The sequence below is a fragment of the Uloborus diversus genome, chromosome 7 (genome assembly GCF_026930045.1).
Source record: "Uloborus diversus isolate 005 chromosome 7, Udiv.v.3.1, whole genome shotgun sequence".
NCBI lineage: Eukaryota > Metazoa > Arthropoda > Arachnida > Araneae > Uloboridae > Uloborus > Uloborus diversus.
In genome coordinates, this window is record NC_072737.1 from 140,850,662 (window position 1) to 140,874,339 (window position 23,678).

At 33.0% G+C, this 23,678-nt stretch overlaps 1 protein-coding gene across 1 annotated transcript in view; it reads right to left on the reverse strand.

Annotated features, from left to right (window-relative positions):
- Positions 1–5,404: 5,404 nt before the first annotated feature.
- LOC129225533 (serine/threonine-protein kinase 17A-like) overlaps positions 5,405–23,678 on the reverse strand; it is a 195,815-nt gene continuing 177,541 nt past the window's right edge. The window contains exons 5-8 of the mRNA XM_054859969.1: positions 17,418–17,544; positions 14,060–14,108; positions 11,914–12,093; positions 5,405–9,233 (exon numbers count right to left, since the gene is read on the reverse strand). Of these exons, the coding sequence (XP_054715944.1) occupies positions 8,834–9,233; positions 11,914–12,093; positions 14,060–14,108; positions 17,418–17,544 (756 nt within the window). The 3' untranslated portion in view covers positions 5,405–8,833. The remainder of the gene's footprint in view (positions 9,234–11,913; positions 12,094–14,059; positions 14,109–17,417; positions 17,545–23,678) is intronic.

A 23,678-nucleotide genomic window follows, 5' to 3' on the forward strand; every position in this document is an offset into this window, starting at 1 on the left:
ACAAAGTCTCTCAGTGATTTAGAAGGCTCTAACTGGGACTAAAACAACAACAAATAATAATAATAATAATAATGGCATTTTTTACCCTAAGTTTTTAGCATTCTATTCTGTCAGATTGTCCATGAAACTTTGAAGTACTGAAATGTGTTGTAAATGTTTTTACTGTGTGAATCTACTCCCATACAAGTTATTTAGTAGTAGATAATGGAAATCTATGTTAACCCCTGTATATGTTTTCCCGCCTATTATGAAGTTTTTTTTTTTTTTGTCAGCTCCATAAAAAATATTAAATTGGGGTTTTACTTTTTGTTAGTAAAAATGTCACACCCATGTAAATGGAGTGAGCAAAGTACAAAAGCACTTGTGGGGAAATTCATCATATCAGTACCTCAGAGCCAGAGTGACATAAGTTCAAAAATTGATTTTCTGTTTATTAATGCATTGTGTGTAGAAGCCTATTCCGCATCCAGCCATATGAAGGTAATTCTAAAAAAAATCCTTTTCAATTGTTTACCAGGGTTAAAAGAGTGTGCGCCCCATCCTTCCCTTCGCATGAGCCAGAAAAAAGTTTTTCCCCTCTCCCATAAAATTATCATAATGTGACTTACGTCCTTCTGGCTCTAAGGCAGGGTTTAAGCTGGGTTCAAAAGTTCTTTAGCATAAAAGCTAAAGTTAGGGGAAAAGTTTTAGCAAAATGTTACACGTTCTCATATCTTTCTAAATGCATCCGTGTGCTTCATCTCCTGTTGAAAATAAAACTCGAATTTCACCCATGACATCTTAAAAGAAATATATACAGAAGCTTTTTTTTTAATGTAAAATAAAAAGTCTTTGATTGTGCATACAAGTCCCCTCCTCCCAGTATACACTCCATTTATTGAGTAGACATAATACCCTTTTAGACTAATTGTTGTTGAACTTAATACTAATTTATGCATCTTTGTCGAGATTTTAAAAATATTAAGTTGACTGTTGCAGTGCTTGCTCCCTCTTTTGAATCATACAGTGTTTATTATTATTATTTTTTGCTTAACGTATTTTTTATTTGAGCAAAAAAGCAAAAATGCTTTGCTTTATTTTCGTAATTGGGATATTTTTTTCGCATTTTGTGAAAAATGAGACGCTAGCGGAAACCCTGCTCTGAGTTACAGATATAACAAAAAAGAAAAATAATTTTTTTTATGAATGTGAATATTATGTTTCACAAGAATAAGAATTATTTTTGTATCATCATGAATGAGCTTTCTAAAGTGTAATGTTATGTTTTATAATTTAAAGTATCATCTGTTGGTTTCTGTGAGTGGAAAAATATTTAGTTTTACCTTATTGACAGCTATTTCTGTTTTGGAGCTTATTTCGTGTAATTGCAGTCCATATTTTATTGTTGTAATTTGTTTTTAAGTTAAGAGGCATGGAACAGCTTGATACTGATTTATTTAATTAAAATTTAAGTACATTCCACTAGCTTCAATTTGTTGTATATTTTGTTAAGTAATTCGTTTGATCAAAATAATTAGTTTGAATATATATATATATATATATTTAATCCATATATCAGTACTGCAGAAGTTTTTTGTAAACTTAATAACAGTAACTTAAGTACAAATTAAACTTTAAATTGCTCTTAAAACACAAACATTGTCTGTTTAAATTATGATAATACTACTTGTAGTTAGTTGTATTAACTTGAATTGTATAACCAAGTGTAAGGTAAGACTTATTTCATTTGTAAAAGAAATGTTTTTTTGTTCACTTAAAATTGTTGATAGTAGAGGTGGGGTAGGGGAGAGTGGTGAATGGTACTAATGTCTTTCTCCACTTTTTAATTTATTTTATTATATTATTTTTGGTCACCACATGGCGAAAGGCAACTGTTAATCTTTACCTTTTATTTATACTTTGTATTATTAATGTGAAATTAAGTTGAATTGGATCAAGGTAGCTATTAAATTATGTTTCTTCATACATGGTGAGTATTGAACTGTATAGCTGGAAGATTTGATTGAAATACTGATTTCTACCTTTTTTGTACATGCAAGGTTAAACCAATTAGAATTGGTGTTATCTCATGTGGCTTCATTAGGGGAGAGTATAAAGAGTGGTGTGCCCCATGTGTGGTACTAATTAATCCCTCTTGATATGAAAAGAAATATTTTATAGTACTTTCTAATATGAGAAATATAATTATCTGTACAACACTTGAAAGTAGGATACTGCTTGTGTAAACATGATGTTTTAGCCCTTACTATAATGGCTTTAGAGTCATGGAGTTGGACAAATTTTAGGGTAAAGGAGTCCAAGTTGGATGTTTTAGAATTCCAGAAGTCGGAGTCTCTCCTATTTTCCTTCAAGTCTACAGCTCTGCCCAGGGGCGTGCACAAGGGGGGGGGGGCACCTGTTGGCTGTGGCCCAGTATTTTTAAAACTGGTCGTGAAATATAGAAATAAACAATATGTAGGGGGGTCCGGAAAAGTCATTTGTGATGGGCAGGGTTCCAAAGTTTCTGTGCACACTCCTGGCCCTGTCCTAGCTGTGGAGTTGGAGTCGGATTGATTTTGGGGTGAAGTCGAGAGTTGGACGATTTAAAATTCCAAGAGCTAGAATTACTCATTTTCCCTCCAACTTCCCAGCCCAGTTTACTATCAAGATAAAGTTACCCTGATAGAAGGCATTCTGAACTTTTAGAGGTCATTCTTTGCGAAAGCATAATTGCTTGTTAGTGTTTCTGTCTCTTTACCTGAACTTGTAACTGAAGAAATGGAAAGTTGACAGATTTTCCTACTGAGAACAAACTGTTGGTACACCACCAATTCTTCCCAATTTAAAATCTCGGCTGAAGAAGCAGACAGTTCCATTTTAAAACTTTCCAGAATAATCACAAAATAAAAGTTTAAAAAATAATTTTAAGAATTTTATCTTTATATTCAGGACTATGTTAGAATTTGTCTCGATGAAATCAACTTCAATGACATTTTAATGAAGTATTGTGCTGTACAGTGAAACTTCAGTAAGTTTTACTGTACAGCAAGTTCAGTAAACTTCAACAAGCCGAAGTGTATCTTTATTCCCGTTTAACTGAATGAACAATTATCTTCTGTAAGTTAAATTTCGTCAATTTGAAAAATTTGATAAGCTGAATTCTATTTTATGACCATTCTCATTTTCCTTGCAAACGTAAATCCATAAGTCAAAATTGTTTTTTTTTTTTTGTTAAAAAGTATGAACAAAAAAAAAAAAAAAAATTATGGGCACCATAGCATCAAGCAGTGTGTGGACAAAGGGAATCTAATAAATCTCTGGACATAAATTTACAAAATGAGCGAAGCTTTTTACAAAAAAAAAAAAAAAAAAAAAAAAGTGAACATTCCATCAAAAACAGATTTTATGTATTTTGTTGCAGTTAATAACAGAATTTAAGTTACAGTATACTCCACTGGTGAAGACATTTTATCGTGCATAAAGCATAAGGGAAAATAGCGAAAACGTTTCTTGTGATGCAGAGGAGGAAGAACTTTAGGCAGTGGTAAAATTACCTTCTATTCAAGATATGGATGTCTCACTTGCCAAAACCAAGATGGTGTTATCCATAGGAGTAAGCAGGCCCTTGTTTTACATTTTCTGCCATCACATGTTCAGAAATGTACTAAACCAAAATGTTAATATAAATTCACATGCTAAACATTGATAGAGCACTATTTTTTTATAAATTGGAGTTAATCGATTTGGCAGTGATGGATGAGGCATCCATATAAAGAGCAGCAAATGTATTGCACATTTTCATAGAATCCCATCCGAATGTTTCTGACTCCTTGTTTGATGCATTAAAAGTGAATGAAAGAACAAATTTCTGCTCGGAAGCGTTTTGTTACAGATTTTTTTTTCTTTTAAATACCTTGTTTTTGGTAAGTAAATATTGTTATATTTCAGCATAAAAATTTTAAAAATTTATTTTCCAACCTATACAAACGTTTGAATTTATATACTAATTATATTAGACGTTAATTTTGGCAATAAAATATACAATGTCCTTGATACATTATTCTATCAATTTTTGCTCTTATCAATTTAATGAGTTTCAATGGCATTTTATTTTAAATTTCGTTTTCGTTAAGCCAAATTTTCAGTAACACTCCACCCCACCCACCCCCCTATTTCCCTGCAACTTCGACTTGTCGAAGTGTCTTTGCATACTTATTTGCTATGCATTCGATTTCTCCCCATTGGTAAAAAGGAGAGGCTGTCTGCTTCTTGCTCTGAGGTCTTCAACTTTTTAACTGAAAATGATGTTATCCATGTATTATTTTCAATTCGTTTCCGCATGCCTTGGTTCACTCGGTTGTATAAAATGCTTTTTCATTAGTGAAGAAAAATCCAACTGGCAAGCATACTGTTAATAAATAATCATATTTATTTGTTAAACGAGATTTTAAACAAAGGGAATTTATTTCATTATTTTAGTGTACTAGATGCAGTTGTATTTAGTTGTTAATTTGTTAATGAATTTATTAAATGTCATTTGTGCAACCACAAAATGCAATTCAGAACATTTGTATTTCATTATTCATGTTTGAGGTTATTTGTGAAAAAATATATTTATCTTGTATTTGATGCAGTGTTCTTATGATTTTGTGAAAAGTAGAATATTTTAAAATGATATTTAAATAATTATAACTCAAGAGCTTTTACCTAACACCAGTGATATAAAAATGAACAATTTGTAAAAAATTGATGAGCTTTGGCAATTTCTAGAAACATGTTATATTTCATAATATCAATGGCTGGTCTTTTATGTATGAATTCATAGTGTGATTTTTTAATTTTTTAACTTGTAAAAAATTAAAGTTTCGATATGAAAATTTTAATAATTGTTAATATTTCATTTTATGGTTACATTTTGAAAATAAATGCAATAAAAGGGAATTTTCATTGTTTTCAAGCGATATTCTTGTGTTGAAAATTTTACAGAATACGTCATCCTTTGAGAGATTTTGTTTTTGAAATGACGCAATAAAAAAAGTCTAATTTCAGCCCGTAGAATGCGAAAAACTTTTCAGAAGACAGGTTATGAAAAATTTGGTTTGGTCATGAATTCTACATTATAAATTTCCATCAAAACCTGTAATAAATTTTTAATCGACTTTTCCTATGAAGCCACTCAGTTGCCTCATTTTCTTTTTGTATAAAAGTTTTGTTATTCACTAACTTTGCTGTTGATTTCTGTACTCAAAATTTATACTAAACTTTTGTAAATTATTTGAATGAGTGTTTTAATGTTAGTTTTTTCTTCGCTCAAAATTGTTCCACATGTTTTCGTTGGCTTAAATTATAATTATCAATAATATTTACATTAACAATAGAAAATATGAAACATTCAGCTAAAGAATTACAACCAATTTTTATCACATAACTTTATTTACAAAATATGTCTAGTTTTTTAAACGAGACTGTTTAAATTATGTAACACATCTTGTTGTACATTCATTTTTAATGTAGGGTTACACTAAAATGAAGGAAAGCAAATTGCAAGGTATGAAAGTAGGCACCATGATAAGTTATTACATTTACAGTTTAAAAGGCACCTGTTGCTGGAAGAAGTTATTATAATGAATGACAAATCACTATTTTGTTATGTAAAATAGATCTCATTATTTTATATGATATCGTATGGAGAGTTAGTATTAAATATGGATTGAATTTAAAGCAAAAACATACTAAAACTCATACAATTTTTTGTTGTTCTGAAAATGCAACATACAATAATGCTCAGTCTTTTCAAGTTCATCTCTCTGCAACTTTTTTGTTTTAAAACAGTTACTAATGAACAAACTAAAATAATTCTTACAATCAAACCTCGTTAATGCAAATTTGATAGGAACGTCAAAATTCTACATGTTAACCGATTTTGACGTTTATCGAATTTTGAGTATACATACTAAAATTTTTGTTTCTGTTATGCAGAAAATAAAACAACCAAAGTATATTTACTCAGAAAAGCACACACAAGTATTTATGTTTTAAGTACAAAACTTAGATTCTATAATATAACTAGTAATAAACAAAACCTAAAAATTGAAGGAATTTTCTGCGTCACGTTTGATAAACAGAAACTGAATGCATACCGCTTAGAGACTAGTTAGCATTAAAGTGTAGGTCTTTCAACTGTTCAAAGGTAGAAAGGAAGTTTCCATGTTAAAGGATGGTGTTGTTGTTTATTTCTGTTTCTAGTTCTTTTTTTTTTATATACTTATTTATTTACTTTTTTGACCTTAAAAATTGGTTTTTCGTGTTAAGCGAGATTCATTCAAATCACCTTCGTCTTAAACAATTAAATTTGCACTAATTTTTAGTTTTATCTGATGGGGAATGACATTTATTTTTCGTTAGAGGTATTCGTGTAAATGGGGTTTGACTGTATTTATATGTTAGCACAATTGAATGTTATCTTTTATGAAATAATCAAAATCATTTAAATTTTGCTTTATAAATTCAGATACTACTTGGATTTAAAATGGATGCTCCAAGCGTTAATAATAAACAAGAATTGTGTGTAACAACAGAAATAAATATGAAACATTAGATTTTAAACCTAATATTAATAAAAAGTATTTCAATAATATTTTATACAACAAATACTTTTTACAAATTGATTTTTTAAAAAAATCACCAAATGAACAAAAAATAAATAAAGAAATAACAAAACAAAATTTATACAACTTTTTACATGTAGCATTTTATAATACTCCAAACTTTATGTCACACCAAATCAGAAATAAAACTATATGTTGAATTTTTAGTGTTGATGAATTTGCATAGTACCAATTAGCGTTTACATATTAAATAAAATTGTGTACAAATTTTTTTTGTAGCATTCAAAATTTTACGGCTGCAAAAATATCCACTTTAAAAAATTTGAACATTAAAAGTACTACAATGATAAAATCTATTGAAATATTTTATTATTCAATTTTAAATATTAGTATTGATTAGACTTCGTTAGGTTAAATAATTACTGAAATACGAGAACTAATGCAACATTTTGATAATATCACATTGATAAAACTTAAAATACATCTTTTTTTTTTTTCACATAATTCAAAACTCAAAGCAGTTCAACAGAAATGCATAATATTATTGAATGCAAATTGCAAATGCAACAATCATTATAACACCTTTCATATTTTTACTTGAAATTTTATGAAAAGCAAAATATCATGAAATCAACTTATAAAGCTATCACAAAGTATTCTATCACACCAAATTTCCTCGTCTTCTAATTTCTTGATCAACGACAAAGTTCATAAATTTTGGCAGCCTAATGCAGTTTTTGTCCTTAACTGCATGGCCTTATACTAATAATCTCAATATCGACGCAAATTTTACTTGCAAGGAACACATTAAAAGGGGCTCATTCAACTCAAACCGAATTTGATTGAATCGGATCAATAATCAATTGTGTCTACAATAGCTCTGCCTTTGCCCCACCCAGAAGGAAATTTCTAGTTATGATATTGGTTGATGGAATTCGGTCAAAAAAAAAGAGTTAAATGAGCCCCAAAGTTTGTTTTCGATACAGATGTGCAACATTCAACATTTTGGCTGAATGACGTTCTGTTATGAACAGCAGGATTAAACCAACATAGTAGATAAAGCCTTTTTTTTTTTTTTCAAAAGAGTTAATCCTGAGGACATGGCAAAGTCTTCTGTTCAGTATCATAGTTCTAGAGCCAAGTGCATAAGTTCAAGTACTGAAGAGCATGATCAATGTGGATTGTTTCACAATGACTTTGATTTTAGCACCTCAAATATTAGTTCATGTAATTATGGCAATGAAAAAATATTGGAACAATTATGATATGATGTGGTTTTATAGTTCATTCAATGAGTAATGAAAAACGAACTTGGGAAAAAATCACCGGGGGGGGGGGATAATTGATAAATCAAAACACGTTGCAATCTAACTTCTTTTGCCAATTTGAGGAGGTATGTATGTAATAAAAAATACACGTACCTGTGAATGTTCATTTTATGTAATAAATACTTCACAGTATTTGAAAGCATCCAAAATCATTAAAAAATGAATTGCTAATTAAATTACTTTAAAACATTCATTATTTGACAATTGCAAAAGTTTTTTATTCCTAAAATTGAAATATTTAGCAACAATATAAATATTTTTTAAAATATAATCTATTTATTGAATTTTGACATACATGCCATAAAAAGTTCATAAGAATATGATATGTAGTTTCACAATGTATCTCCAACACTTGATTCTATTTTAGTATTACATTTCATATCAAAAAATCAACAAAATGAAACGTTTCATGACGATGGTTGGTTGGTTCGATAGGATTTTTCAACACAAGAGCCTTAATAGGCTATACTGCGCCAAACGATTATTAATAGGTTGAAAAAGGTGCCAAAAAATGAAGTTGTTTAACGAGTAAAGGACATAAACTTATGGAATTTTGAAAAGTTTAGCCAAAATAAACACATGAACAAAGTTCTAATTTTGAATAACAAACCAAAAGAATTAACTGAGGAATAATTTTGAGCTTCATAAAAAGCATTCATAACAAAACAAAGACGAGATGAAAACAAGGACATAAGGACGAAATCTAAATTAAACACAGAAATCCAACCTTCTGAATTTTTGTCTTTAATTCATGATGATGATATACGGCGGATTCTCAAGAAAACTAATATCATCGAAGTTAGGTGATTGTATTTTTGCTAAAAGTCTATGATAGTCGATTCAATTTCACCTTTGAAGTAATGTTCATCAATGTGATAATTTCCTCAAGTTAAAAGTAGTTCCAACACAATCCCTTTGCTAATAAACCATACCTACTCGTTCATCTACAATTATTTCTTCGGAGAACACAATTCGTTTGGACATGGCCAGTCCTTCAAATTGTGCAACCATCATGTCTACACTCCTGCTGGGAGTCTTTTCTTCATTAGGTGTGCTGTCATTTGGTTTTGGAGAGAGGCTCTTGCGAAAACCATTGCTCTGGTTGGACTTGTTTGTGTCTGAAAGACGGCTGAAGTTGCTGCGAGGAGAGTAGGTGTCTTCGCGAGAATTGACAGAGGAGTCCGAGTCGTAATCTGCGGCGTTTTTCTTCTCTGGGGATGGCAACAAAGTAAGTGATATTCCTGCACGAGGAGTTCCTGCGGCTTCTCCGTCATACAACCAAGGATGGCTAAGGCATTCTTTAGCTGACATACGTTCACTGCAAATATGCACAAAAAAAAAAATCAAGACTTAATTGCAAAACCATGTATCAAATTTGTATTTTCACGAAATTTCATTAAAAGGTGTTCCTCTCCAAGATATTGATAATTGTGATATGAATTAATTCTTCACAGTATTCATCAATTCTACAGCATATTTAAAACTATATAACTCCAACACCACTAGAAAAATCTGCTCATTTATAAATTTCTTCTAGACCGTTGCATTTATCAAAATATAAGAGGTAGGAGACACTTCCTTTATTCTTGTAAAAGGATTTGCTAACCCATCAGGGTGGCGACAGGAACTGTGAAAAAAAGTTCCCTGACTTTTCCCTGATTTCCCTGATTAAGTTCACCAAATTTCCCTGATTTACGTTACCAATGGTAATGGTTTCCTTATGTTTGTATAAAATGCAGTATTTTAAACGTTTTAAGTTGTGTAAAGTTGTTGAACTAAAGATATATTTTGAAAAAAATGCTACTTTTTTAATAAAATGGCAAAAAAAAGAAAGAAAAAACGAGACAATTTTTTTCTTGGGGGGGGGGGGGCCCTACAAAACAGAATATTAAATTTTTATACATGGAAAGATTATAGAAAATTTTTAAAAAAAGTACGTTACTTCCAGAAACCACTTAGCATAAGAATTTTAAGAAACTATTAAAATTACTCTTAAAAACATATGTGTATTTATGATAGAACTAAAAAGTAATTGAAATTATTTTGAACTAAGTTTTCAAACAGTATAATAATTGTTGCAAGAATAACAAGTAATAGTGAAAGAATAGAAGTAATGTAGTTATTCTTATATAACTAATTGACATATTTATGCAAAACAGATGAATGAATACAGCATTTTAACAATAAAAAAATAAAGATATTTTCTTAAGTACACAAGTTAACTTTATCTCAAATGATTTCAGTATGTAATGAAAAAAAAATTCAGATTGCTTTTGTAACAAACAACTTTGAAATTCAAGAAAAAAAAGAAAAAAAAAAGCAATTAGTTAATTTTAATATATATTAAAAAAACTTGGTTATAAAATTAAAGAATTACTTAAATCTGAAGAAAAGACAACCTTTATAATCTGCGGTGACAACAAATAGTATAACGGCAAAAAACAAAGTTTTTTTTATTCAAAGTTCAATTTTAGCAATTAAATTAAAAACGCGAAGAAGTAATAACTTTTAAGCTTTTATAGTATTAATTCAAAAACCAAAGATTTCTTCTTCAAATCGGGATTACAGTACTTAATTACTTCCAGACAATGGAATAAAGGCAAAGGAGCTAAGGCATTAATGAAGGCTTCCTCTTTGCCTGTATGGTTGTTTATTTTACGTAGCATTGAAAGCGTAAAAGGAAATTTCGAGCTAGGTAAAATAAACAACCTAACAGACACAGAAGCAATCTTAGGAAGTTCATCCTGTGGTTAATAAGTAAGATTCAATACTTAGGCGTTGAGGAAAAAAGATGCACAAATATGCGGCAGTGTATAATCGCACCTCATTAATTTTACTTTTTTTTTTTTTGAGCAGTTAATTGCCGGAAAATGCGTAGGGAATTTAGAGTACTTAATTTTGTAAAGCAAAAAAAAAAATTTTTTTTCTTCATAAAATCAATTTTCCCTGATTTTTTGTTATTTTTTCAAAATTCCCTGATATTTCCCTGATTTTTCCCTGATTAATAAAGTTCCCTGACTTTTCCCTGATCTCCCTTATTTCCCTGATCTGTCGCCACCCTGACCATGTTTGAACAAGCCGTGTGTCCAAATGTCCCAAAATCAGAAATGCCAGTCCGCATTATTGTCTATTCAGTTACTAAACTCAGTTGCAAACAAAAAAAAAAAAAAAAAAAAAAATCAAGTCAAAATCGGCGGCTCCGTGTGGGAGTGGATAGAAACGCCCTTTAGTTTTTAAGCTCAACTATTTTTCTTTTGTTTAATTTTATTTTGTTTCAGAATTCTACGAGATTTGACCAAAAAGAAGTTATTTCGCGTAAAAAATACGTTGTTGTTTTCAATATAAAAAGAACTGCTAATCAAACGATGTACGTAATAGAGAACGAAATCGTGGCCAATCATGGTGGATAGCGTTGACGATTTCTCTGTTAGCCGAAATTTCCTTCCATTACCACTTACCAAAAGGTAAGAAGAGAGAGATGAAAAATCAATGTCAGGCCCGTCCTTTGGGGGGGGGGGGGCAATCGGTCAATTCCCTATCTGGCTTTGAAAACTTTGTTTTTTGCTGTTTTCCGATAAAATTTGCTCTTTGACCCCTCCAACCCTCCCCGATAAAAAAAAAAAATAAGAGAAGGACCTGTACAGTTCAAGGTATTTTTGAAGAACCACTAGAAGTAGTTACTTTATTAAAAATTACAATAAAAAAAATGAAATATATCAATTTCACCAACTTTCGGAGGACCTCCTCTCGTTTCCTATAAATAAGCTCCTCTAAGGTTCGGGGTTTACATTTTCGTGTTTTCCGCTGAATTCTGACTGAACAATTTTAAGGTGTAAATCATTGCTAGGATTGAGCAGTTGCATTTTCCTCTACGGGCCATGGTACTTTTTTTTTATAACATCGCAAATTTCTAAGGTACCACGAAACTTGGGTTCTAAAATAGTAAAAGCTACATCAGCTACTTAAAAGTATGAAAATCCAATGACATGATCACCAACCTCGGTTCTCTGACCAAGAGCCTTCGGATGAAATCTTTAGCATTGTTGGACACAGTTCCAAAGAGATCTGATGGGAACTCGAGGGTCCCCCTCGTGATGTTGCAAAAAGTTTCTTGCTTCGTGTCTCCTCCGAAAGGAGAGTGGCCAGATAGCAGGACATAAGTTAAAATACCAATACTCCTGAAATTAAAAAAAAGGGGGGGGAAACATTAGTTACCTTTTCCTTGAGCCTTTCTCTTGTGTTTCTAGTAAGCTTTATCTTTTGGTTTTGTACTTTTCATTTTGGATCAAAAATTTCCAATTAAAGTAACAAAATCAATGATTCTTGACCTTTTTACATCTACTCGTACTTAAAAATAGTCCGTTTTTATGATCACGATTTTTTTTTTTTTTTTTGGTAAAGGGTTTGTTTTTGCGTTGACAACATTTCATGCAATGTCAAATTCCTTGAAAATTAATCGTGTTAGGTGACGAGAAATTTGACTAAAAAATTAACCTAAGCCTTATACGAGTTCTCATATTTTCTTTCATTTAGTTATAATTGCCTATTCGCAACTCCAATAAACTATAGGGGGCGCTGCAGTCACTGTCTAATGGCGGATGAAAAAGGTAAAACAAACGCATGCCGTAACTTATAATTTGCTTTGACGCTTAGTGAATGACAGTATTTTTTCCATCGTGTTTGTGGAAAGCTTTCTTTTCTATTCTTCTGAAATTATATTACACCATAAACTGTCTGAAGCCTGTAATTTACCCCAAAGAAAACACGTGAAATGGAATGTTTTACCTTTTTCTTTAGTATTATTAATCACCGCAAGGTAGCGTATTCAAGCTCTGGAGTTGCGAGTAATTGTATTTAATTTGTAGATCATAATACTAATAGCGAATAGGTTATTTATTCTCTGCGCTGCGTGCACACTTTTTTAAAAAATGGTTACCAAAAGTGCAAAACTGGCTTCCATTTTTTGTGACTGTAGTAGCCAGTGGCTACTGTTCAGAAATCCTAACCTAGCTTTACCAATAACTGGGACCAGCTTATTTTTATTTTCTGCACGATAAAAACCACAATATTATCAATGTTGTTCATTACAATCATTAAATTCCTGTTGCACCTAAAAAAAATTCTAAATAAATCAAGTTCGTCTGTACATCGCAACATTACAGGCGTAGATGGGCATTGTCTTTCAATAACAGTAGAGACTGAAATTGAATTAGAAAATGTTCAGAACGCAATTTTATACAAATTAAGATAGTTATAAATCAGTAACAAATTTCTTCACTACACAGTTTCAACTTAAGATATATTGCTTGAGAATTTTTGCGTTTTGTTTGATATCCGCAAGAACAGATATGAATTCAGTGGAGATTAACGAACTATAGTAACCGTTACAACATTTAATAGAATAATGTACGGTGATAAGTTGTTTTAGCTTTAATATTGTATTCACGTTTCGCTGACAAACGATTTTGATTAGTTTGAGGTATTGAAGTCTAACACCTAAATTCCATGGACAAAATAATGAACCAAATCTACAAGAAATTTAGAAGATCGTAAAATATCAAGAGTCATAAAGCTTTTTTCTTCCACATATTCCACTTCTACACATCCTTTTCCAGGAGGTCACATATAACGCCCCCTTTCCTGGAGTCGGGGCCTTATTACTGAATAGGCCTACTAGGCCATGGCCTAGGGCCCCCGATATTTAGGGGTCTCTAAATGGCTGAAATTACTTCATTCTATAGCTAAAATTGATTCACCCTACAGCTAAAGGCATTAAGTTTAAATACAGGGGCTCCAAAAAAGTATTTGGCCTAGAGTCCCCCGATATCGTAATCGGGCCCTGCCTGGAGTTTAAAAGTTTCGTGTGTAGAAATAGTTTGTGTTTTTATCAATTTGGATGTGCGAAACATTACTTCGCGAATTAAAGATAACTGGATTTTAAAATAAATCTCCAAGTATGAAGTGTGGGGCACAAGATGATGATGATATCCGATTCCAAGGTGTAGATTCTATGGCTCCAAAATACTTATAATAAAGTCAATGATCGAGCGAGCAATGGATTTTCCCAGCCGGCTTTAAGTGTTTCTATGAAAAGCGAAAGGGCTCGCCCGTTTTATCAATCAAGGATGGAGAAAGGGTACTTACCACATGTCGGTGGGCAGGCTGATAGGCTCGTAGTGGAGTACTTCCGGCGCTGTAAAAGGAAACACATTAATGGAACCGACGAAAAAAGATACACATTTGGTTTGCTCTTAAATGGAGCGCACATGTATTGCTGGAGCTTTGAAGCTCACACAACCAATGATCATCACAGCTGAATCCTCAACACAAGAATAGTGGCACACAACTCAAAAAGTCATTATTCTTCAATATTCACCAAGGAACCACACAAACAGTGTAAAGTCGAAATCGTTTATAACGATCTCTGAGTTAACGAAAACCTAGATTTAGCGAGGAAATCAGAAATACATGGTTGGTACAATGTTGAAGTCTATGGGAGCATAATTCGCATTTAACGAGCAAACCCCACTTAAAGCGAGCATTATTTTTGCGATTCATAAAATTTTTATTGACTTCCAGCTCGGCTGAGCCTTTTTTGGTAAATTTTATTCAACATTCCAAAGTTAGTAATAAATCATAAATCCTAAGAACAAGCGATGACAGCACTTTTTTAATTTGTGGAGTAAAGAAACATTTAAAAATTACATATGTATATAGATCTCCTCAAAAACACTGACATAAGAAAGAGACATTCAGAATTCAAAGCAAAGTTATGTAACCAACTTCTTTGGTACTGTACAGTGACAAAAAGGAAGAAGAAAAAAGCAACTGTGATGATTACAGGAGACTTGGATCTAATGATTTATTTACTTTCGGTTGTTAGCTTAAAAATGGATGATAAAAGTATTTGATGAAAATATTTAAATTACGGATAGAAAGTGAAGATAATATCAACAAAAAAGTTGAGCCTACATCTCTTCAAAGAGTTGTTAAGCCGTTGATTGCTTAAAATATTTGTCCGTAGATTAAAGGAAAAGGAATTACTCTCAGCTTTTTCAATATCTTAATTACATGTCGATTTCAAACAGTCAGGAAATCAAATGTTTTCCATTTGCCGAAACAGAATATTATTACCAACAATACAAGCACTAATAAAATACGAATGTGGAACTGATGAAGGTAACATCAACCTAATAATTAAAGCCATCAGGTTATCGGGTATACATTTTCAATAATTGTAATTGTATTTAGATAGGATCAATTATTTCAGTTCTAAGGATTGCATTCATCTTTTTCAATGTTGACTTTCGTGTTTTATTTTATCTGAAGAACTTCAGCTGTAGATATAAGATTCGCTCTTGTAAATAAATGGATAAACGCTAGTCGTCTAGGAGCGAAACAAAGCAAATGTCTTGTATGTTTGCCTTGACCTTGCTTACGTTTTGCAAAAGCCAGATCATACTCAGTAAAGAGGGTTACGTTCATTCAACTAGCCACAAAGTGCACAGGCTATTATAATAAGAGAAAAAAAAAAAAAAAAAAAGACGAAGCGATATTTGTAGCAAGATGGCATTTCGAAAAAAAGAACAAACATTCAGTCTTCGGTAACGAAGAAACGTCAAGTGATGCAGAAACAAACTTAAATTTATTTACTTTTCATCTGTTTGCAAATCTGCAAGGCAAAACAACGACCTGTAGACGGCAGAAAGCAAACAACACACTTCAGGTAATTTGATGATTTAATAACAGTAATATATTAGTTTTCCCATGCCATTCAAAATGTTATTCGCCACAAATTGAAAGGTACAGCAAGGATATAGAATGTCAAGCCAGACAAGAGCAAAAAGCTAAGTGTTCTGTATTTACGTTATTGAACAAACTTGATTCTTATTGTTTTAAATAAAGAAGGTTACAACTTTTTTTTCTTAACTATGACTAAATAAAATTTTGTTTTATTAATTGGCGATTTATTGAGCAATCACGATTGCTTATTGTTCTCACTTGACTGTTTTGAATTCCTATCATTTTGTTTTCCCACCAGCACCCTCTGCCAGCACCATCGTCGACCGACCGCCTCCCGATGCTGCTCCTCTAGCGAAAACCGTCTCCAGGTTGCGTCCATATCCTATACGCATACATACATACAGGCATGCCTACACACTCACACACACTCACACATATACACCTACAGACATGCACACATACACACACATACCCTCACACACTCATGCCTGCACACAAACACAAACACACACATACCCACACACTTATGCCTGCACACAGACACAAACACACGCCTACACATACACACACACTCGTGATTGCGAAAAACATAATTTGAATTCCAAATGTCAAAATTCAAATCAATTTTTAATTTTTTTCTTCTTTCTTTTTGATTTTAGGTGTTGCGTTTCGCTTATTCGGGATTTTTTGATTTGCCGCTTTCTTTCTTTAAGAATGATTATTTTGACGTGAAATTCACAATTTTTTTTCTCTCTAATTGAAGCCTGATTGTTGAACATGCGTCACTTGACATCACTTATATTTTAGAGGTAGACCGTGCAAAGCCGGGCAATGCAGCTAAGTGTTAATAATAAAACAAGCAAGCTCTATGAGTTTTTTTTTTTTTTTTTTTTTTTTTTTATTATAAAGCCAGATGAAACATCCCAACGCTGAAAAGTTTTATGAATTCATTTATTTATTTATGAATCACAAAAGTTTTTACGTGGATCGCCAAAACCTAAACTATTCCATTGTAGTCTTTCTACACTTAATGCATTTTGCACTTTGCTGCCACTTTACTGGTCATACATCACTGCTGCAGGTATGAAATTGCTCCTCTATGGTAAAGTATGAAATCTTAACAAAGCCACAGTATTTTGTAAGGAGGGGCTTAATTTGCATGGGAGCTCCGATACTGTAATTCTTTTCAATTTTCAGTGATTTTTTACACAATAGAAGGAATTCAGACTATTTACCCTACATCACTGCTGAAGGTATAAAAATTTTCCTCTATGTTAAACGTGCAAAATCTTGACAAAACCACAGTATTTTTAAGGAGGATCTTAATTTGCATGGAAGCTCTGATCCTGTAATTATTTTTAATTTTAACTGATTTTTTTACACTCTAAACGGAATGCAGACTATTTTTACCATACACAGAGCTGCCAACTGTTGAAAATCCAAAATCGTAGCAGCATTTTGCAGGGGAGGGGGGGGGGGCGTATCCGCTGCCGCCGATTGAAACAGTGATGAATTTTCAACAGTATAAAGAACAAAAACAATGATATTTAACAACTTCCAAGTATGGATGCAGAAAATATTATTACAAACTATATATATATATATATATATATATATATATATATATATATATATATATATATATCATCACTGCTGAAGGCTGAAGGTATGAAATTGTACCAGCGATTAAGCAGAGTATTGAGTAAAAATGTCATGTAAAAAAACAAATATATAAAGCAACAAAAAGCGCACAACTTACCCACATAGTCAGGAGTGCCTACGATTTCTCTTATTTCAATACCTTTCGTGATGAGTCTGGATATTCCAAAGTCACATAATTTAACTTCACAATTTGGGAACGGTTTAGTCAGTAGCAAATTTTGCGGCTGAAAAAAAATTATGAGGTTTTGTATAGTTTTTAACAATTCAAATTTTCAAAACGAAATTTTACGAAAAAATTTCATAACATACTCAATGTTTAACAATGAAGTAGGCGGTCCACCCTTTTAAATATTTAATAATTTCATAGATGGCGCGCGATATAATGAACCACCGATTCCAGTGACTTTTACTATAATCGCTGGCCATCAGCATCACTTTTCTTGGTCGTTGAAAACTTTTCTCAGTGCAGTAAATCTAATAGAAGAAGATGCTCAAGATATCTCTTAATAATTTTGGTAAATTGTAATAGTTAATTGATTTGTTTTGAAGTGACCAGAAAACGGTAAACTTTTACGAGCGAGCAATAAACGTTTATAAGTTTCAATTTCACTATACCCCTAAACACAATACAATTCATCCAAATTTTGGTTTGGTAATTCACTTTACTTGGTGAAACAAAGGCAGCAATGAAGAGATAAATGCCTCTAAGTTTTATTTTGTTCATATTCATTTTGAACACCACCCTCTAACTAACATATGCAAAATTAAAAAAAAAAAAAAAAGAAAGGAAAATTTAGTATGCATGTAACAAACGTTCACATGAATCGGGAGAGGGGATCTTCGGGTTGGGGCGGGAATCGCAATTGTCTTCCGTCTAATTAGCGAAAGAAAAACTTGGAATTTCCAAATATTGAATGTTTCCGATTCAGAACGAGATTCAGTTAATCCAAAGCCGGTTAATGAAAGCACAAAACTTTTTCTGGTACCTCATGATGAACATTTTTGTGTAGTCTATTATGCCATGCAGTATAACTCATCTGCAAGTCTTTAAACATTCATTGGAAATAAATGATTGGATTCGGCATAGGTAACATCGAAAGTCAAATTCCGTTAAAGTCAACAAAGAACAAGGACGGATACAAGGGAGGGGCGATGGGGGGGGGGGGATTGCCCCTCCCTTGAGGGACTATGTACTGGAAATTTTTTCGAATTGAAGTGCTAAAATGCCAGTGTAGGCCCTTTTTGATGATGTTATGAAAAGGAACAGGGTTCGATTCTCCTTTCCAGCAGCTTTTCAGATTTGAAGTTTCTAAGGCAATTTTAGACGATCTTGGACGATGTTACGAGTAAGACGTTTGAAAGACTCCCCCCGGAGATTTTGCAAAATGTAAATCACAAAGACACGATTAGCCATCTCGAGTATTGGAAGGGGAAATAATGGATTCAGTGACTATCTTTTGGTAATTTTTCGAAACTGAAGTTTCAAAAAGCGTGATTTTAGACGACTTCCGATGATGTTAGGCGGAGGAGGGGTATTCGAAACGTTCCCCTGAAATTATTTAAAAAAATTGAAGTTCTAAAATGCAATTTTAGAATATCCCTTTCACAGAAAAAGAAAAGAGTACTTTGGGGGACCTCTTTGGCTAAATTTCTATAATTTAGTTGCTTTAGTAAAAAAAAATCCAGTGGCAAGCCCCCCCCCCCCATGTGTGAACAAAATAAGCATTAAGAAGCAAGTTAAAAAAAAAAAAAAACGCCCCCTCGTCGAAAATTTTCTGGATCCGTCCTTGACAAAGAACCAAAACGAAATTCGTGTAGAACCTAGTGATGTAAAATACCTGGGTATTTATTTTTAGGGGTAAATACCCAGGGTATATACCCGGGTATTTATTTCAAAAATTTATATTCAACTAAATTACCTTTCTGTTTGTATTTCACTATGTAACCAATCATATGCAAAACAAATTTTTGCCCAAAAATTGTATTTTGATCACATATTTAAAGAATTATTGTGTGAAACAACTTAGAAATATAATATGATATTCACATTAAATGTGTTGGATATGCGTAATCAATGTCCCCATCTTTCTTTTTTGTTTTTCACTTTTCTAACGCCTCCTAAATACTAAATGCCTATCGCATTCTCTCTTTTAACATAGAGCAAATTGATCCCAATAAGCATATTTTCGGTCTTCTGGCTACTGCCAACTATCGAAGGTCGAAAGCATTAGAAATTAAAAGCTGAGAAAACAATTGGATAACTTATAAATTTAAATTTTATAACTAACCAATTAACGATTTGATTTGAATTGTTTGGATCCATCGTCATAGCAGCACCATCCATGTATTGTCGTCAGGTAGTAGTGTTGTTTGTGTACCGGCGGAGGATCACTTTTAAAGCAAATGTGATAGGCATTTAGTATTTAGGAGGCTTTGGACAAACTAATTACAACTCAAAGCCAAAACTAACCAGTAGCATGATATTATGAAAAATCAATGAAAAGTTGAGTTAGTGCCATCCATGTGACAAAGTTAAACTTAAATCCCTTTGCTTTACCCTATAAAAAATTAAATTATCCTGCCATCCTATTTAAGTTTTAGAATAGTTCATTCTAAATTCTGACAGTTTTTTTGATAAGATTTCATTAGGCCTTTAATTAAAGAAATTATAATGTATAAATTTTTATATTTTTAATCTTTCATTTTACAGTTTATGTTTTAAAAAGAAAATCATCACCTTTTGATACCAACTAAAGTTTTTTTTTGGCAAAATGCACAATTACTAGGAGATTTACCCTACCTTAGGATAAACACCCAAAAAAATTTACCTTCCCACCCGACATCACTAATTGCGTGCATTAAAAATACTTCAAATAAATTTTCATCATGAAGTACTGGGGAGCAAATGCAAATGAGCAAGGCAACAGAAAACAATATATATATATATATATATATATATATATATATATATATATATATATATACAGATGGGGGACAAAATAATATGAACACCTGTGAAATAAGGAAAAATCTTTATTAATAGGGATTTGGACCACCCTTTGATCGAAGAACAGATTGAATGTGACGGGGGATAGATGCATAAAGGTCATGGACAACATTTAAAGGAATATTAAGCCATTCCTCCTGCAGAATGGTCTCTAATTCCGAAAGTCCGGATGGAGGTGGAAATCGGGAACGAAGTTTGAACTCTAAATATCCCCATAAATGTTCAATAATATTTAAGTCCGGAGACTGAGGGGGCCAGGAGAGATGTTCAACTTCACTGTCATGCTCTTCGAACCATTCTTGGACACATCTGGCAGTGTGTATGGGGGCGTTGTCGTCTTGAAAGAGCGGTCGCTCTCCAGGGAACACAGTCTGGACAAACGGATGGACATGATCCTCTAGAATGCTCAGATAGTGATTAGATTTGACACGCCCATGCAGAATAACAAGTGGCCCAAGACCACGCCAAGATATCGCACTCCATACCATAATTGAGTCACCCCCATGCTTCACAGTCGGCAAGAGGCATTCAGGATTAAAGGCTTCTGAGGGCGTTCGCCAGACATAAACGCGCCCGGTAGTCTGAAATAGGGTAAATAATGATTCATCTGACCATATTACCTGTTGCCACATCTGTGGGGACCAAACTTTGTGGCCTCTGCACCATTGGCGTCGCTTGAAAGCATTAGTTGCTGTCGCCAAGGGTTTTTGAATTGCCACTCTGCCATAAATGTTCGCAGCATGAAGTTCCCTTTTGACAGTTTTTGTTGAAACGGGGTCCTGGAGATGGCTGTTCATTTCAGATGTTATTTCGGATAAGGATTGCTTGCGCTCTCGGGCTACTATGCGCTTCAAAGCTCTTCTATCCCTATCAGCAAGCTTTGACTTTCGGCCACTGTGGTGCTTTGAAGACGTCGTCTTACCTTCTTTCGTGTATGCTGTCATAACCTCTGACACCGTACCTCTTGCACACCCCAAAAGCTTTGCTGTTTCCGTAACCGATGCTCCACTTAAACGCGCCCCAACAATCATTCCTCTTTGGAACTCTGTAAGGTCTGACATCTCAACTTATTACAGAAATTTAGAACCAAGCACGCAACATTTGTGACTACTGTTGAGACACTGATAGGTTCCTCCTCACGCTCACCAGGTGGCAGACTTCTGTTGCAGGTGGCGTGGCTGTACTATAGGTGTGAAATACGGCATACTTTTTCATAGGTGTTCATATTATTTTGTCCCCCATCTGTATATATATATATATATATATATATATATATATATTGCTTATTAATATGAAAACTGTTTCCATATTTGTCACGTTACCACTTAAACAGCAATAAAATAACTAAATAAATAATATCATAGTCTTAATGACTTCTCAGTAAATTCTTCCAAGCATCCCTCATGCTTCCTTTTTTTTTCATTTTGGATATGACTAACCTAGATTGTGGTTTTGAAATCCTAAAGTTCATAATTGGGACAAGTATAAGCAATTCAATGATGACATTGAAAAGAAAGATTCTTTGGTTCACGATATGTTTCTTCCATAATTTCATCAAGTCTTCCAATAAAAAATATTATAAACTGTGTAATACATATGTATGTATCAGTTTTACCTATTATTTCATACTTAGATTTAAAAAAAAATTTCAGACCCACTTTTTGCATTTTTTTTTTTTTTTTTGTAAAATACCCAGTTTTTGGGTATTTACCCAGGCCTTGGGTAAATACCCAAAAAATATTTACCTACCCACTGGGTATTTACCCGATCCACATCACTAGTAGAACCTCACTAATCCGAACTAATAGAAAAGCTAAGTAGTCCGAATTACTGAAAGTACAAGGAATTAAATAAAATAACCTACAAATTGGGCCAAGGTACTTAAAAAAACTACCGTACACGGTAAAAATTGTATTTTGGATTCAAGAGAAATAAATTATAAAACTACATCAGAGAAAATTAAGTCTTGTATGCAACAGGCCTTCAAAAATAATACATTATTGCGCTAACTCGTCTTTTATTTATTGTACACTATGTCATCTATATGGCTGTCTGGATTAAGCGAAGTCCGGTTTAAAAGGGTGCGGATCAATGAGGGTTTATAGTAATTCAACCGACAAAAACGTCCCAAATGGAGAATTTGTTCAAAAAACCGCACCTTTTCCGGTATTACGATTTTCTGAGAAACTAAATTTCAATACAATGAAGCATTTTATCTCTGGTGCAACTTTTTCTTTGGCACTGTTGCGGCGAGGCACGATAACATTTCTTCCATTCACGACTTTTTGTTTTGGCTTCGATCGTGAAACCGCCGCAGCGTGTCGAAACCCTCTCCTTCCAGACGTAGGTAGGCGAACCGTCCGAAACAAAAGTTCCACGCACCACTCAAAAGATTAATAATTGTCGGAAGAATATCTACAATAGTCCACGTTACTTTCGCAATGGCCGATGACCTGGCAGAAGTTTGCGCAAACAGTGAAAAATTGGGCAACAAATAAGATACAATTGGAAGATCGTGTTTTTAAAAAAATCGAGGCCGGTATGACGTCGGTTCGAGTTCTTGATTTTTTTTCGACACATCCTCGGCTGAGTGGAATATCACTTCCGCCCGTCTATATAACAAAACTCATTTTCTAAGGCAGAAATGTTTCTCAATCATGGCACGAAACGAATACAATTTAAAAAGTAAAAGATTAACATCATTACCAGTGGAACAACAATGATTAGATACACTCGCACTAAAACAAATAAGTTTAAGGATTACATGACGTATTAATACATTAAGAAAACAGAACAATGAGCTAGTTGTCATCATCCTCGATATTAAATTTATAGCATATTACAGAAAACGAAGTAAAGTAACAAAGTTCTTTATCATTGCGAAAGAAGAATAACGTCAAAAAAATATCAGTCGCAATTTAAAACTTATTTATTCAGAAAGAATAAATGAACGTCACAAGGTATGTCCGTTCTCGAAGCAAAGACTAGCACTTAGGATAAATTAAGGGGCGATAGGTTGAGGATGGACATTTTCTTCTCTCAACTGCTATCTCTGTCTTTTTTAACACCACTTTGGAAGAATTCCTGAATACGGTTTTTTTGCACCTTTTACTTCCGAGTTCCTATTTTGATGAAATCATAACAGATTTTACGCATGCGCAATTTGGTCCTAGGTTTCGGCTGAGGAAAACAGACGGTACAACTGGTTAAGCAACACTTGGTTCATTAAGTTTATTTTCAAAATACAGCATAACCTCGACTCGTCTATCCAGACAAACTAGGGCTGAAGTCAATCCGAAGGATCAAAATCCCGAATAATCCGGGGTAATATCTATATACTAGAAAATCGCC